The sequence below is a fragment of the Alligator mississippiensis genome, chromosome 3 (genome assembly GCF_030867095.1).
Source record: "Alligator mississippiensis isolate rAllMis1 chromosome 3, rAllMis1, whole genome shotgun sequence".
Lineage (NCBI taxonomy): Eukaryota > Metazoa > Chordata > Crocodylia > Alligatoridae > Alligator > Alligator mississippiensis.
In genome coordinates this window covers 58118387-58134534 of record NC_081826.1, presented here as the reverse complement: position 1 = coordinate 58134534, position 16148 = coordinate 58118387, and the positions used below count along the sequence as shown (strand labels likewise).

Below are 16148 nucleotides of genomic sequence, written 5' to 3'. Positions count from 1 at the left end.
GAGATTATTGTGGGCCCCTTGCCAGGCTTGCTTCAAGTGGGCACACAACCTTCTGGCAGAGAGTATTCATGCCAGAGGCATGATTAATCTCAGCAAGGAAGAGTGTTTATGGGGTGTCACAATTCTGGCTGAGCTAGTCCTAATGGATAATCACCAGGCAGCTGTATTTGGACCACATGCTTCTAAGGTCCCCTGGGTCTGAGCAGGCTCCAGGCACAGTTCCTGGCTCTGGCCTCTCATGTACACTTCTAGGGAATTGCTGACCATAAGTCTCTATAATATCTTAAGGAGAATCTCCCAAGTTCCAACTCTGGTGGTAGCAAGTTACAATTTAACCCTTTAACCACAGGTTTTGCAGTAGAATTATTAAATCAGTAATATGAGGTGGAATCCAATCACAAGAGATATGTATATCATGACAAAATAGGAATCTATGTATACAGTTTCCTCCTCCTCAGTTCTCATGTTCTTGAGTGATCTTTGAGTTGTGGTCAGTGCCTTGAGGTGTTGCAGCTCCCTTCTTCTGGACCCCACTCTGCTGGCTGGGTCTTGTCTTCCTGGTCATGGACTTCATAGTATTGTAGTGCTTAGGGTCGGAAGGGACCTAAACAGATCATCAGGTCCGACCCACTGCCTCGGACAGGAACAGGTGCTGGGATCATATCACCCCATCCAAATATCTGTCCAGCCTCCTCTTGAAGACCCCCAAGGTAGGAGAGAGTACCACCTCACTTGGGAGCCCATTCCAGAGCCTGGCATCCCTAACTGTAAAGTAATGTCTCCTGATGTCCAGCTTGAACTTTCTCTCTAACAATTTTTGGCCATTATTCCTAATAACCCTGGGTGAAGCCCCAGGGAACAGAGCCTCCCCCAATTCTAACTGGTCTCTTCTGGTGAGTTTTTAAATGGCCACCAGATCCCCTCTCAGCCTTCTCTTGTGGAGGCTGAATAGGCTCAGGCCCTTTAGCCTCTCTTCATAGGGCCTGCCCTGCTGCCCCTTGACCATGTGAGTGGCCCTCCTCTGGACCCTCTCAATGCTAGCCACATCCCTCTTGAAGTGCGGCGCCCAGAACTGGATGCAGTACTCCAACTGTGACCTGACCAATGACACATAGAGGGGAAGGATCACCTTCCTGGACCTGCTTGTGATGCATCTGTAGATGCACGACAAGGTGCGGTTAGCCTGACTGACCACTTTCTCGCGTTGGCGGCTCATGTTTATCCTGGAGTCAACAATGACTCCAAGATCCCTTTCTGCCACTATGATGACAAGAAGAGTGTTCCCCAGCCTATAGGTATGTTGCTGGTTTCGTCTCCCTAGATGCAGTACTTTGCACTTGTCTGCATTGAATTCCATTCTATTCTCATCCACCCAACTCTGTAATTTGTCTAGATCTAGCTGGATTCTGTCCCTCCCCTCCAGCGTGCCCACCTCGCCCCACAACTTGGTGTCATCAGTAAATTTGGACAGCGTGCATTCCATACCTGTATCCAGATCACTGATAAAGATGTTGAACCGTACAAGCCCCAGGACCAAGCCCTGGGGGACTCCACTGTCCACATCCCTCCAGGTTGAAAACGACCCATCCATCATCACTCTCTGGGTGTGACCATCTAGCCAATTTGCCACCCATCTGACTGTGTAGGCATCAGTGCAGCAGTCACTAAGTTTTTTTTTAAGAGAATGTGGTGGGAAACAGTGTCAAAGGCCTTGTTAAAGCCCAGGAAGATGACATCCACCCTGACACCCTCATCCAGGGACTTAGTGACCTGATCATAAAAAGAAACCAGGTTAGTCAGGCAGGACCTGCCCTCAATGAACCCATGTTTATTGCCCCTGAGCGTTACCTCCTCTGCTGGGACCTTGCAGATGTGCTCCTTGATAATTTTCTCAAAGGTCTTCCCAAGGACTGAGGTAAGACTGACTGGCCTATAATTGCCAGGGTCCTCCTTTCTCCCCTTCTTGTAAATGGGGACCACATTGGCCCTTTTCCAATCTTTGGGTACCTTATTGGACTTATCCCTGATTTCTCTACTCAGCTTTCCTTAGCTTGTTCAGATCTAGCTGTCAAAAGATTCCTCAGCTCAGTGAGGAACACTGACTCACTGAGTTTTTTTTTAACAGCAACTGTTAACACCTTTTATCTTTGCTTCTTCCATTTTTTGGTGGATTTTCCATTGCTCCATTCCCACCTCCTGCAGGCTACTTTGGGAAAGTTTGTTCACATTCGGCTGCAGCCATCTTGGCTCTACAGAAGTTTCAGTTAAAGAGACTATTCAAGTTAAAGGCTTAATTATCCCAGTCACATCTCCCTCCTTCATCTCTGTGAGGGGATACAGACATAGGCTTCCTTATATTTGTAATCCAATATATGGAAAGACATTCAGTGATATAGTGGTTTCATAAACTCAAACAGATTTCATGTTTTACACAGGCAACTTTGTCTTACCTGTCCCATGGAGTCAGGGATATGAGCTAGAACAATAGCCTTTGATTTTCTGATTCCCACTACTTATCATTCTGCAGCTTTGGACACACTAGATTGTAAACTCAGCAAGTTTTAGAGGCTTGCTTTGTAGGTTGAGGTTTAGAGGTTTAAACATGCATATTCCATGTCAATAGGAAGATAGTCCATGGCTGGAGCATTAGCATCAACATGTATTCTTTTGTAAGAGATCGTTCATTGCTTCTATTTATTTGGCTGAGACATTCCTCTGTTAATGACTTCATAAGTGTTTGTTCTGGAAATAAGTGTATTTGGTTACAACTGTGTTGTAACTAAACCTGTGTTCAGGTTTAGTTAAGATAACTGGTTAACTCATAAGGAAAAATGTTCCCCCATTGTTCAAATGTCTTTAGTAAAAAAGAATGATATGCTGCAATTTGTATACCTATAACAGAACTCCTGAAAGGGGACTTAGGGATAGGCAGTCTCTGAAAGATCTCTTTATTAATTTGTTTTCCTATTATTTCAGAGGGGTGGCTCCCATGCAGAATGATTTATGGGAGCTTATACTCAAATAGATCCTGGCTGGTGGAGCTTGAAGAGGATCAGTGCCTCCACTCTGACTCATTGCTTGTGCTATATACCCTTTGCTGACAATATAGTCTCAAAAGCATGTGCTCCCCTGGGCCAGAGATGCATCCAGGAATCCCTTTGCTGGATGTAGCAGTTTTCAAAGAGGATGTGAAATCATCCAAGGCTAAATTCAGTACCATAGCAAGGGCAGTGTCAGTGGTGAACTGGCACTGGGTGCTATTGCATGGGGGGTGCCATCACATGGGGTCAGGGTGTAATTACTTGAAATGGAAGTAATTACATAGTAGCATGTAGGGGGGTAATCTGCATAACTTGCACTGGGCACTAAAATGACTGGCTATGGCTATGGCTGCAATATCATTCCCTTGCACGTTCTCCAGCTGAATATGTATCCCCTTAACCTTCATTCCAACAAATACAAGGCTGACCATAGCTCCTAGCCAATCCTTTCTTATCTTTAGCCCCATACAAATCCATAGAGGGCCAGGACCCAAAGGGTCCATTTGTGACTTGGGAGGTCTACATACATGGAATCACCTAAACTAGCAGACCTTGTTTATCTGATCTGGTCCTATGAAAGATCTCATAAGGTGTGTGTGTGCTAGATCTGTGTTCCTGTAGGTAAGGGAGGCCTCTGACTGGATTTTGGTTTTTATAAAGCACAGAATAGAGGATTAGTTCATGAGAACTGAAGTTTTGATTAATGTATTTTAAAAGTCCTCTTCAGATACTGAGCTATGAATCTGATATGGTTTATTTACATGATCATATCTTATGGTACCTGCCTCTTACTCTCTTGCACCATACTGTAATTTTTATTGCTTTTGCTAAAGACTTTTTATTTTGCCAGGTTTGGGATGAAACTCTTGCCAAATCGGCAGAGGCTTGGGCTGCTACATGCATTTGGGACCATGGACCTTCCTACTTATTGAGATTCTTGGGTCAAAACTTGTCTGTAAGAACTGGAAGGTAGGCAACTGTCTTGTAGAATTTTTGTGCACCTGTGTACAAGTTGGACACCTCAGCTGGTGTAAATTACAATGAATCCACGCATATGTGAACCTTTCAGCTAGCATGATAACAACCACTAGACTAGCTTGTAATTAAACCCCTCCCCCCCAAAAAAACTCAAAAAACGAATTCTACTTAGAAATATGCAAATGAATAACTGGTCATCATTAACTCTAACCCAGCATTTCAAGTCTCAAAAGAAAAGTTGTTCTTAAATAGACCATAACACATCCCATGGATGTATGACAGAATGTTCTAGTGTATAAAGTTCTAAAATGTATTTCCCCTCTTCTGCCTTTAAATAAATCTAGGTATCGGTCCATTCTTCAGCTGGTAAAGCCATGGTATGATGAAGTGAAGGACTATGCTTTCCCATATCCTCAGGACTGCAACCCTAGGTGCCCTCTGAGATGCTATGGACCCATGTGCACACACTATACACAGGTTATATGAATTCCATTCTCTTTACCAATCAACAGTTCAAAGATGGACTTTTCTATGTTGCATTTATAGCTCTCTCTCTTATATATATATATTTCTTTTCAATTTGGACTTTACCAATAATGATTATTTATTCAGATGGTTTGGGCCACTTCCAATCGTATAGGCTGCGCGATCCATACATGCCACAATATGAATGTCTGGGGATCAGTTTGGCAACGAGCTGTTTACTTGGTATGCAACTATGCCCCAAAGTAAGTTCCTTTATTTTTATTCTGTTTACTTTCATACTTTCTGTACATTAGGTTCATGTTGTAGGGATTTTAACTTCTTTTCAAGCTGACCTTCATTCATGGGTTTTTGCGGGGTTTATTCCCTCAATTAGCACTATTGATCATAAATGCACGCAAACAAAAATGGAAACATTACTATTTATTTGGAACAAAAACATATTATTATATTTCATACTGTACTATTTACCGTTTTCATAACTCCCCCCCACTCCACATGCCCTTTTCTCCCCTTGCTATGCTATATCTAATTTAGCATCCAATCCTGCAGTCTCTCTGCTCATATCAGTCTTCACTTTATGCAAGCTGTCTTATTGTAGACCAGACCTTTAGCTCTGGAGGAGAAAGACTGGAATTTTTGGCAGCACCCCTGGTGCTGTGTAAGAAACAAATAATAATGAGTTGTGCATGTTTTCCATAAACTTTCAATGGCACAGATCCACAAGTAGGGAAGAATATGTGAGTGAGTGAGTTTGAATAATTTTGTTGTCCCAGCTGCCTTATGAAAAAGAAAAGGATTTTTTATCTGTGGTCATAAAGATTGTATAAACTTTAACAGGTGAATTGGGTAAAAAAACAAACTTATTGAAGAAACCTCTTTTATTTTGGGGAAACAAGGATCCTGTTATGTTGCTCTTCTGGGAGGGGATATACCTTAGCTCCAGTCCCTACTACTGAGACCATTCATATATTTTTACAGTAGACAGTCATTGGATAAAACCCAGAAATAACCCTAGATGCAGGAACTGAAACCTATAACTTTGAATTCTCAGAGGTATGCCCATTTCATTGAGCTATAGGCTCCCTGTTGCTTGCTCTCCATGAATCATACATTTCTAACTGCCCACTAGGCCTGCTTCAAGAGAAGGAGTTGAGGGGGATCCAGTCTAGTCAATAATATGGTTTGTGGTATACTCTCATTTGGAAAGTGGGAAAGGTCACAGGCATAGACAATGCATATGGAGGGCATGGGGGGGCACGTGCCCCCCCTGAGATTGGGCCTCACAGGCCAGGGAGTGGGGGGTGATAGCCAGTACAACCCCTGAGATTATGGGGGCACCAAGAGAAGCACCAGTGGCAGTTCTGGGCTTGCTGCCAGCACTTCCTGTTTTGCTGCCGGCACTTCCACCAGCAGCAGCGATGGGCCACTGGGTGATCCACCCCCCTGGTTGGCTATTGGCTGCTGGTGCCCCCCCAGTATCAGGAGGCACCAGTCGCCCATGGCCACAGAACACCTGGGGCCTACAAATAATGATGCCTGGGCCCTCCTCCAGTAGAATCTTGCTTTCATTCTTTCATGCAACTTTCAAGTAATCTTCCACTTCCAGTACTTTTTCTATAATGCTGTTGTGAATAATCTTTTATCTTTCCATTTCCCTTGAGCAAATCATCCTGGGTTCAGCCTCAACCTAATGACTCCCAACTGGCTGAACTCTCCAGTAAGATATAACTTACTAACTTTAAAAAATATGTATGTAGCCATTGAACTAAAGCATTTTAACAGTCTAAGAAAACTTTGAAACCATGTTTGTGCCCCAGTTCCTTACTGAAAAAAGTGTTTTGGTTGTTTTCCTTTGATTAGAGGGGAAGCCTGCAAAAGTTATTCCAAACTGAGTATGGATATATTTTATAAGTACCCTATGGGAAACATAACCCCCAAATTTATTTTGCACTTATTTTGGATATATAATTGTTTCTCAGATTACTAAAAAATGTTCTTACTTTTTATTTTCAGGGGCAACTGGATTGGAGAAGCCCCATATAAAGTAGGAGTCCCATGTTCTGCTTGCCCACCTAGCTATGGAGGATCTTGTACTGACAATCTTTGTTTCCCGGGAGTTACATCAAATTACTTATATTGGTTTAAATAAGCTAGCATCAGTTTACATTACTTTAAAATAATATGGCTGAATAACAAAAGCTTGTATATTGATTTTTGCACATATTATAAATATATATATAAAGATACTGTAATAATACCTTGGTTTTCTTTTTGTATGCTTTTGTTAAATTACTTTTCAAAGTACAGAATACATTTATTTTAGCCCTTTGAATTTATAGCCAAATGTTCTCCAGTTCAGATGATTGCCATGTAGAGAAGGATAAGCTTATGTTCATCTTAGGACAGGGTAGTTTCCTAAGGAATGTATTCTATTTTCTATTAAAAGCACATTTAAAAGGGCACTGTCAACTTAAGTCTAAAACCTGACTTCCTTTAAAATTATAGATATAGACAGCATAGTGTCATTGGAATCTAAATCGATGTTTTAAAAAGCAAAACAGCCATGACTGTAGTGCAGTGGTTTTCAGGCTAAGGTCTGTGGACCTCTGAGGGTCCACAGACTATGTCTAAGAGGTCCGCAAAAGAAGACTATGATTATCAAAAGTATGTGAACAGCCATACTTATAGTTCAAAGGGTTCCTCACCTTCATTCAAAATGTTTTAGGGGTATGCAAATGCAAAAGATTTGAAAATCACTGCTGTAGTGTGTTGTACAACACCATGCATTGTCCTTGTCTTGGAAGCGGTACTCTATTTTGTACCTGTGCTTACATGTACACATTTGATGATAGTCTGAGAAGGAGTATACACACATGCAGGAGAAACTGCAAGTTTCAGCCCTATTTTAGCTACCTCATGCACAACAGTGATTAATTTAAATTATTTTTCAAGAGTTCAGCGCACGGCTGCTGCTATCATCAATAATGCCTGTGTGAACAGAGAGAAGTAAAGAATAGGGAGCTATGTTGGCCTTTGCACCACTACAATATACCGTGGGGCGGAAAGTATTCACCAATCTAATTAGAGCCTTTTCTACAGTAGAAAAAATTACCAGTATTTTAGCACTGTAACCAGTTCACCTCCCCACAGGTGAACATAACTATATTAGTATAAAGATGTTTTATACAAGCATATCAATTTCCATATGGGAAGGAAAATGACTGTATTGTTACAAGACACCTGTATGTAAGTAAATGACATCCATGTTTTTATCAGTGTAACTATTCTGATTTTTAAAAAAACTCTTCCACTAACTGAAATAGTTATATTGATAAATATTTCAAAGATAGATCTGGCCTAAGTTTTAATCAAAACATTTCCCAAAAGAGTTGTCATTGATCAAATTGATTATAGAACTTAAAAATGGGAAAGAGAAAATCTTTTAACAGCATTTGAAAAAACTGATAATTTGTATAGCAGTTGACAGTGTGCTTTACACAATGGAGCAGGGCTATTTCTTGAAAAAAAATGTACTCACCCCCCTCCAGAATGGGTGTTTAGTAGAAAGGTATGGAGAATTAATGGCTACAGCTTAAACTAGGACACTGAACAGATAGATTTTCCTGAATTATATAGTTAGATTTCAAACTCTTGTTTGTTAGTATACCAACATGTGCAACCGTAATTGAACTGACTAAGGGATGTACAGAATACTACAATGTAGAATTTAATCCACACGTGACAGAGAGCACAATTACTTCTTTCCAATTTTCCATGTTCCCATTTGTGCCTAGTATGGCTGACCACAAAGCTTTAAACTTTTTGAACTTGATGTAGCTAGAGTCAGTACTACAATTAGAGTGGTACAACTTCACTGGTATTGTATACATGCATTTTTAAAGCAATAAGGCCATCTTCCCAAGAATGATCAAGGGAGTCTGCCATCATAATAGAGGGGATGATAACAAGTAATTTTTTCTAAACTTGAAAAAAGGGAATTATATATATATGTAATCAACCCTTTTGCCAAACATGTCAATAATATTGATAGCATGAGTTCTGTACTGGACAGCATAAAAATGTTGGCTCTCTGGATACCTATCATTTGACATGTACTTCGATGAGGTCCTTAATTGTACTGTAGCTCTTCAAACATTTCTGGAAGCAACATTTCTTTGTCTGAAAAGACAGTACTTTGAGAGGTATATAATCCTGAACCATTGATAAATTTCTGAGCTTAAATTCTGCACTTAGGTTAATGCTCCTGTTTTAATACTAGTAACAATTATAATTGTATGGATTTTCCTGACTAAATAAAGGGCTTGGAGTCAGTCAATCCTTACTTGTCAGAAAACTTAAATAGTATGAAATTCTCCCCTATCCAGAGAGTTAACACAAATTTTATCTACCACTTATACACACATTTAAAAGATTTTGATGAGATTTAACTGTCAAGTAGACCATGCACTGTCACCCAAAGAACATTTTTAACAAAAGAGTAAAAGATCAGATGCAAAGGGCAATTTGTATCCTATGATGGGTCTCGTTGGAGAAGGAAAGGGGGAAGGATAAGGACTGCATCTTTACATTTTCTTTATTTTGCAATTGAAGAAAATATAATTAGGCAGAGTATACATTTAACAAATGTTCAGATTAAGCTGTAGAGCCTATAGTATTAGGGTTGACATTTAATAATAATGATGCACTTTGTAACTTGCAACTTGTACATTGTGTAGGACACTTTCCAAACCAGACTAGAAATTATAAATTAATTTATACATCTGTAATTCAACTGAAATTATTATAACGGGTATATATCTAATTGTATCTGTTCATTTTTTAAGTTGGTAGAAATAAGTTGATTGTGTGGAATATTTTGTTTTCTGTGGATACAGGAAAATTTGCAACTATCACACAGATGTACAGATTTTTCACAACACCCAGTCATGGTGCTAGGGATCATTGTATCTATTATAATCACACTGTAATGGAGAGCAGCAGGAAATAATCTGAGTATAAGCTATTTCATAAGAGCAGCTTCTGAGTATACCAGCATCAATAGGGGTTACTCCTAATCAGACATTTGATTAACGAAATACCATTTACCATTCCATTTATTATAATAGTGCTGTGGACTATAAATATTTCTATATTATTTATTTGAATCCCTATAAATAAAATCATCAACTCTCTCTTGGGTTGAATAACAACAATGCCAGACAACTTCTCCTTTGATGGTCTGTGTCAGTGCTGCTTGATTTATTATCTGACACAAAATAGTGCAGGAGCTAAAGTACCAGAAATGTCAGGGAGACCCAAGGTATCTACTATAATATAATAATAAGTCCTTGGGTTTGCAAACTGAGGAAGAGAAGGAGCAAAACCCCACAACTTCCTTTTTTGGACTTAAAAATCCAGACCCACTCTTCCTTCATAGCAGAAAAGGTATGTGCTGCTTAGCAACAAATTGGCTGTTGGAAATATATTCCTCTGAACACAAAATCTTGTTCTATTTTAAATTTAAAACAAATATTTGTAGAATTGGTCAAATGCTAAAATAAGATGAAGAATAGCTGTGATTCAAATAAAAGATACTATGAGAGTTATAGAAGTAAAAATATGTCCTGATGCAAGCTAATGCAGCCTTTTATACCATAATAACTGCCAGTCAGATGTCTAATCAAATGGATAGTAATGGCTGTCTTTTTGGTGCTAATCTATAAATTCTGGTGCTATTCATATTTTTGCAGAGGATGAGGTTTATTTCTGATATTACTGAATATAATCTAAGGATTATGATCTTTTTCGAAGTAAATAAAGTATCCACAAGGAAGTCAATACAGCACTTGTTCAAATTCTTCTTTTAAAGACATGTACATAGATGACTTCAGCTTTAAAACGTCTTTTATGCATCAGGAAAACTTATTCCTAATCTCAAAAAGTCAGTCTCCCTTAATACACTTAAAGAACCCTATTATTAGTGATTAAACTCCTGTGTCAAGATCAAAGAGAGAATAAGACATTCAGTAATTTAGATTGCTGTTGAACACACTTTAATGACCTTCTCAGGAATGAACTAATGCAAAAACTTTAAATTGCATTTTGTTTAATTCAGCCTGTAAGACTGTATATATGCCCTTCTCTTGGGATCAAGTTCAATTCTCATTGAATCCAAAGGGAGTTGAATCAGCCCTCATTGATACCATTGAGATATTTGCCACTAATTTCAAAAGGTCTAGGACCAAACCCTCTGGAAAGAGAGGATGAAGGAAAAAAACTGATGCCTGTAAAGGTAACAGAAGGTAGAATTAGATTTTTGTCCTTTCAGCAACATTGGGGACTCAGGAATCTAAAAGAGAACAGGTATACAGCAGAATTGATAAATACCATAGCTGGGGTCTTATACTGAAGCAGGGATGCTAAAGATATGACTCATGGGCCAGACTTTGCCAATGGAGCCCTATCATTTGGCCCACAGTGCTTCCCATGTTGGGCTAGGACAGGCATGTGCTTTGCATGAAAGAGCTGGGACAGGTGCAAACTGCATGTGGCATGTGGGGGTGGCCTGGGGCATATGCTACATGCAGTGTCTCCAGCTAGGCCAAGGCACATGCTGCATGCAGTGCCTATGGCCAATTTGGAGTGTGTGTTGCATGTGTTGGCCACAGCCAGTCCAGGGCAAATGCTGCATATGATGCCTGTACCAGACTGGCCGTCTGCTTTGGATCCAGCATACAAGTCTGGTCTCTGGGCCCAGTCTGGCACATGGACTGGCTCTGCACCATTCTTCCAACACATAGACCAACCCTGCGCCATTCATCAGGCCTGCAGGACCTGCAAGTTTGACATCCTTGTATTAAAGAATATATAGCATAGAATGTGTGTACATGAGGTTGTGTGCATGGATGCCCTCTTGTGGTTGAAAAAACAAATCTATTTAGGCTTGATTTCCTGTAGAACTCAGTTTCTGTAACACTCAAAAGAGGAAAAGGAGCCACTGGAAAGCCCTTAAACACATGCAACAGTAATAATTATATCATTGGGAGGAAGAAGATCTTTGCAAATGCCCATGTCTTGTGGCTAAACTTTCCCTGAGTTACTGATAGACTTTAAAGACATAACTATTGCTTTCCTTTATTAAATCTGAAGGTAGCTTGTGAACTACTTATCTTTTTTAACAATAGGTTTTTGTACACTGTGCAGTATATAAATTCCTGCATTTTGGCTGTATTAATTGGTCCTAAAACCACAGACGCTGTAAATCCCTATTTTTGGATAGAGTTTTCCCTCAGAATTCACATACTAGAAACATGACCTCCTCAGTCTGGTTTCTTCTAATTATAATTATGACATTTTAGCTTACTACTACTACTAACAATAGTAATAATAATTTGAAGGCCATCTTGCTGCTTATTTTTTTGTTGCTGAGTTTTTCTCAAGACATGGTTTATTGACTAGCAAAGAAGAAGTTCTTCAAATTATCATCTGATCATGTTATTCTGGATTTCACTTTTTGAACCAGATGGTTTACAGAATGGGTTAAACTCCAGGTAACTGTCAGCCTGCTTCCAAAACAGTAATGGCATCTGTGTGCTGAGCTCTCCTTTGAAAAAGCACTGCAGAAATAACATCACACAAGGCAGGAACTATTTTTGATACAATGTTTAGGGTACTAATACTGGGATTTAGTGGCAATATTGTATTGCTCTGAAGAGGTAAATCTCTGTTTCATATAAGGTCATATCTAATTAAAGGGTGCTTAAATGCTGGGATTCATTTAAGAATTAAACTTTTGGATAGTTTATGGTTGCTAAATGCTTGTACATTTGCTTTTCTTTTTTTTTAACATAGTATGACAATGTTTTGAGGATTAGACAACGTTAAGATTCATAACTAAAACAGAATATATCATTCTGATTAAAATCAAACCTGAAAAGTTTTTAAAGTATTTATATAGTAAAATTACCCATTTCTCACTCATTTTCATAATTTTTTTGGCTTTTGTATTCTTAATGAATTATTTTTTTCCCTGACATGAATGTTCATTGCTTGACACAAAAATAATAGTGAATAACATTTTCCATGTTGTGATATGATGCTATCTATATATATGCTATAACTGAGACATAAATCAGTATTTCTGTTTCAACTCCCAAACTTATGAAAATAAAAAGAAATGTAGATTATTTTGAATTAATGTGTAATATTCATGCATTTAAATAAAATGAATAGTATTTACAGTTGATGTTCTTCTGAGGCATTTTTGTTACTTTTGCACCTGCCCCTGTCATGCCTAATTAAAATATTAAAAAATCTATTTGGGCCAAAAATAAAATTAAAAGGCAAGTTTTAAGGGAACTAGTAAAAAATAACTGAACCCAAATTTTAATATGATTTAAAAGTGTTTACATACCTCCTGTTATCTTTTGGTTTCAACAAACTGAGCATTCTCTACTGGGAGAGCTGCGATTTTTCATAGTTCTGAGCTCATGGCCTGCCTTAAAAACAGCAGGTGACAACATTTTCTTGTGTGCCTCTGACCAGGGGAAGTGAAGCTCCTAAAAATTTGAGGACAGTAACCATCCAGAGCAAATCTGAAAGTACCGTGTCTACCTATGTTTTTATGTGGTCCTTGTTATTGTAGTTTGAGAGCCCTGTCCTACTTAATAATTTGCCTAATATAACCTTTAAGTTCTAACCAGACATGCTGCAACCCATTTGGAGAAAAACAGAAGTAAGATAAGAAAAAATATTAAGAATCAGAAAAGACTATGCTAGGGTCAGAAAAGGGAACTTACAAGGGCTCACTGGAGGTGAAAGGGAATTTGGCCTTTGAGAGAAACAAGGATGAAATAAAGGAGCAAAAACATGGGGTTTTGGGAAAGGAGGAATAGCGTAGGAAAACAAACATAAAGAATAACAGAAAAAAGAGGCTTCAAAATATTTATAAAAATGTAAGTTGTCATATAAAAATTCAGATTTTAATCAAACCTAATTTCCAGTTCTTATCACACAAAAAAGAAACAGCCCAAACCATGTCAATATTATTCTTCAACTTAAAGATGACACAACATAATTTTTAGAAGTCATTAATCCTTCATATTCAAATATTTTGTATTTCAAATTTAGGGAAACTCTCCAAAATATTTTTTACCAGAGAGAAAATTCTGAGGAGATATTAAGAGTTACTGAACATCAGGCAAGAGGCCAGAGAGATAGGGGAGGAACAAAAGAAAGAGCAGATTTCTTTTTTTGAGTATGCCATAATACATAGTCCCCAGTACTGCAATGTGTGTTTAGAGCCAAACTGAATTACATTTAAACAAACATAACTTTAACATAGCACATACCTACAAATACTTAAAACCAACTTAGTAACTAAGGGCTCAGACAAAAGTGACAATTTTTGTGCAATCTGGTCCCTGAAAGGGCTCTAAAGCCATGTCATAACACAGCTACCCCCAATACCTGAGCAGGGGTAGCTGAGGGGTCTTGTGAGGTGGGGGGGCGGGTCTCCATCCCCCCCTCCCCATCTCTCCCTCAGCTCTGGCCATTCAGCAACTGGGACTCCCTCCTCTTCTCCCTCCCTCTCATGCTGGCAGGCTCAGAGCTGGGGGAGGGGGAGACAGGGCTGGGGAGAGAGGTGGTTTGGCAGCTTCCTTGGAGGCTACTGGAATGCCCCCACTTGCTGGCCAGGGCTGGTGCAGGATGGCTCCAGCCCCCTCCCTGACCCACAAGCAAATGTTGGTTGCATAAAGGTTAGGGTTCAAACTCATGACATTTTATGTAAAGTGCCATAAGTTAGAACAGTGGCTTATTGTCTGTCTGCAGCCTAAGGGTGGAATTCTGTTTCCTTTTGTGTGTCTAAATAGTGTCTGTTTTGGTTATGTAAGTGCCATGGCTGCCACTTAAGCTTAGGTAGAAATGCTGTTTCTCTGGTAGTGTAGATTCATATGTGTGTGTGTGTGTCTGTAGACAGAGGATCCTTAGTAGTCTATTTGTTGGCTAAGCACATATGCAGTTACTTGTGTGCTCCCCTTGTGGATGCATACTGTCATCTAAGGCCTGAAAATGTAAGTGGCTAAAAATGCATGACTAGCCAGCTTGATAGAAGAGGAGGATGGCCTTCCTATGGTTCAGCAGTAATAGCTGAGTGTTTAAGATACTTTCCAAGAAAACTGGAGACAGATTTTAGGCTTCTCTCATCCAGAGTGTGATTTAACCTGCATCTGTCTGACTCCTAACACAGTGCTCAAACCACCACTTAGCAGTGAGACATTACACAGAGCTGTCTCTGGTGTTCTTTTGAGGCTGGCCTCTTGGATTTCCAAGAGAGGGCTATATGTATGGACAAAAACAAACTTCTTGTATAAGTGAGTGTGTCTACCTGAGATGCTTAACTGCTCAGTAGACTGGTCTACTGCACAGTAAAGCATCGCTATGTAACCGAGCACAGCAATGAACAGCACATTAAAATAGGCTAACGTGTGGTGTTCTACCACCTGTTTTTACAGGTAGTAGATATACTACAAATTAGCTAATGCATAGTAGTGCACGATTACATAGCTGACTGGGAGCAAGTTGCTCCCAGTCAGCCCAGGCAGCAGAGGGAAGGACAGCTGTCCTCTACCCCAGGAAGCTGCCTATTTCCCAGCCCCTGATTGAGGCAAATTGGAGCTGGGGCTGGGACATTGTCCCCTTCCCCAGCAGCAGGCAGCTGCTGGCCCTGACTGTGAGATGGAGCCAAGGTTGGTTCCAATCTCAAGCCCCAGGATCAGGGAGCTACCAGGCCAGGGGAGACTGTCCTAGCCCCAGCTGTGATCTTGGAGCAGGGGTTAAGCAGCAGGCAGCTGCCTGAGACACGGCTGTGGGGAAAGCAGTGGGAAAGCTCCCCGCCACTCTCTGGAGTCCAGGCCTGATTCTGGTAGCCCCTTCCAGCCTGGGGCTGGCATCCAGGGAAACCTAGAGTTTCTCTACCTGCCATAAGGGGGCAGAGCAGGGCAGGAGTAGCCCTGCCCTGAACTTCTCCCATTGGGAGCAAATTTGCTCCCAACAGGTGCATGTGTGGGTGTGTTCCCAGGGAAAATGTGTCTAATACAGCTAGGCAGATGGGGCTAATACAGCCAAGTAGATGGTTAGAAAATTGTCACTTATATGCACAAATGGAAATAGAATTCCACCTGAAAGTCTCTAGTAGTTCAATTAGTCTCTTCTTTATGGTGCCCTATACTGCCACTTGTATTTGTGAAGGTTCACAAGTGCTATTAGGAGGCAACAAGTCTATTTGTTCTGAGACTTTTGGGCCTCCATTCTCTAAAGCCTGTCTGAAACTGTCTCAGGCAAAACAAGGTGATTAGGATCCTTTCTGTTTCTTCCTTCTGGAAAGTAGAGGTTTCCCTTATTTTGTTGTAGTATGTCCACCAGGGTGACAAACCCAGGACAGCTAAGTGATATTTGAACCCTTCATAGAATTGCACAGCATCATTTTCATAGAATGATGCTGTTCCTGTGGGTTAAATCATATTAAGGTTTACCTTATTTGCTCATATGAGACCAGCAGAAAACACCTTTGCCTCTTCTCTTAGATTTTTCAATTCCTCATAGAATCAGAGAAAATTAGGGTTGGAAGGGACCTGAGGAGCA

At 40.0% G+C, this 16148-nt stretch overlaps 1 protein-coding gene across 1 annotated transcript in view; it reads left to right on the top strand.

Moving 5' to 3' along the window:
* Positions 1 to 12748, top strand: part of PI15 (peptidase inhibitor 15) — a 33804-nt gene extending 21056 nt beyond the window's left edge. Inside the window, exons 3-6 of the mRNA XM_006270616.3 lie at positions 3892 to 4010; positions 4364 to 4496; positions 4632 to 4747; positions 6519 to 12748. Of these exons, the coding sequence (XP_006270678.1) occupies positions 3892 to 4010; positions 4364 to 4496; positions 4632 to 4747; positions 6519 to 6654 (504 nt within the window). The 3' untranslated portion in view covers positions 6655 to 12748. The remainder of the gene's footprint in view (positions 1 to 3891; positions 4011 to 4363; positions 4497 to 4631; positions 4748 to 6518) is intronic.
* Positions 12749 to 16148: the final 3400 nt, after the last annotated feature.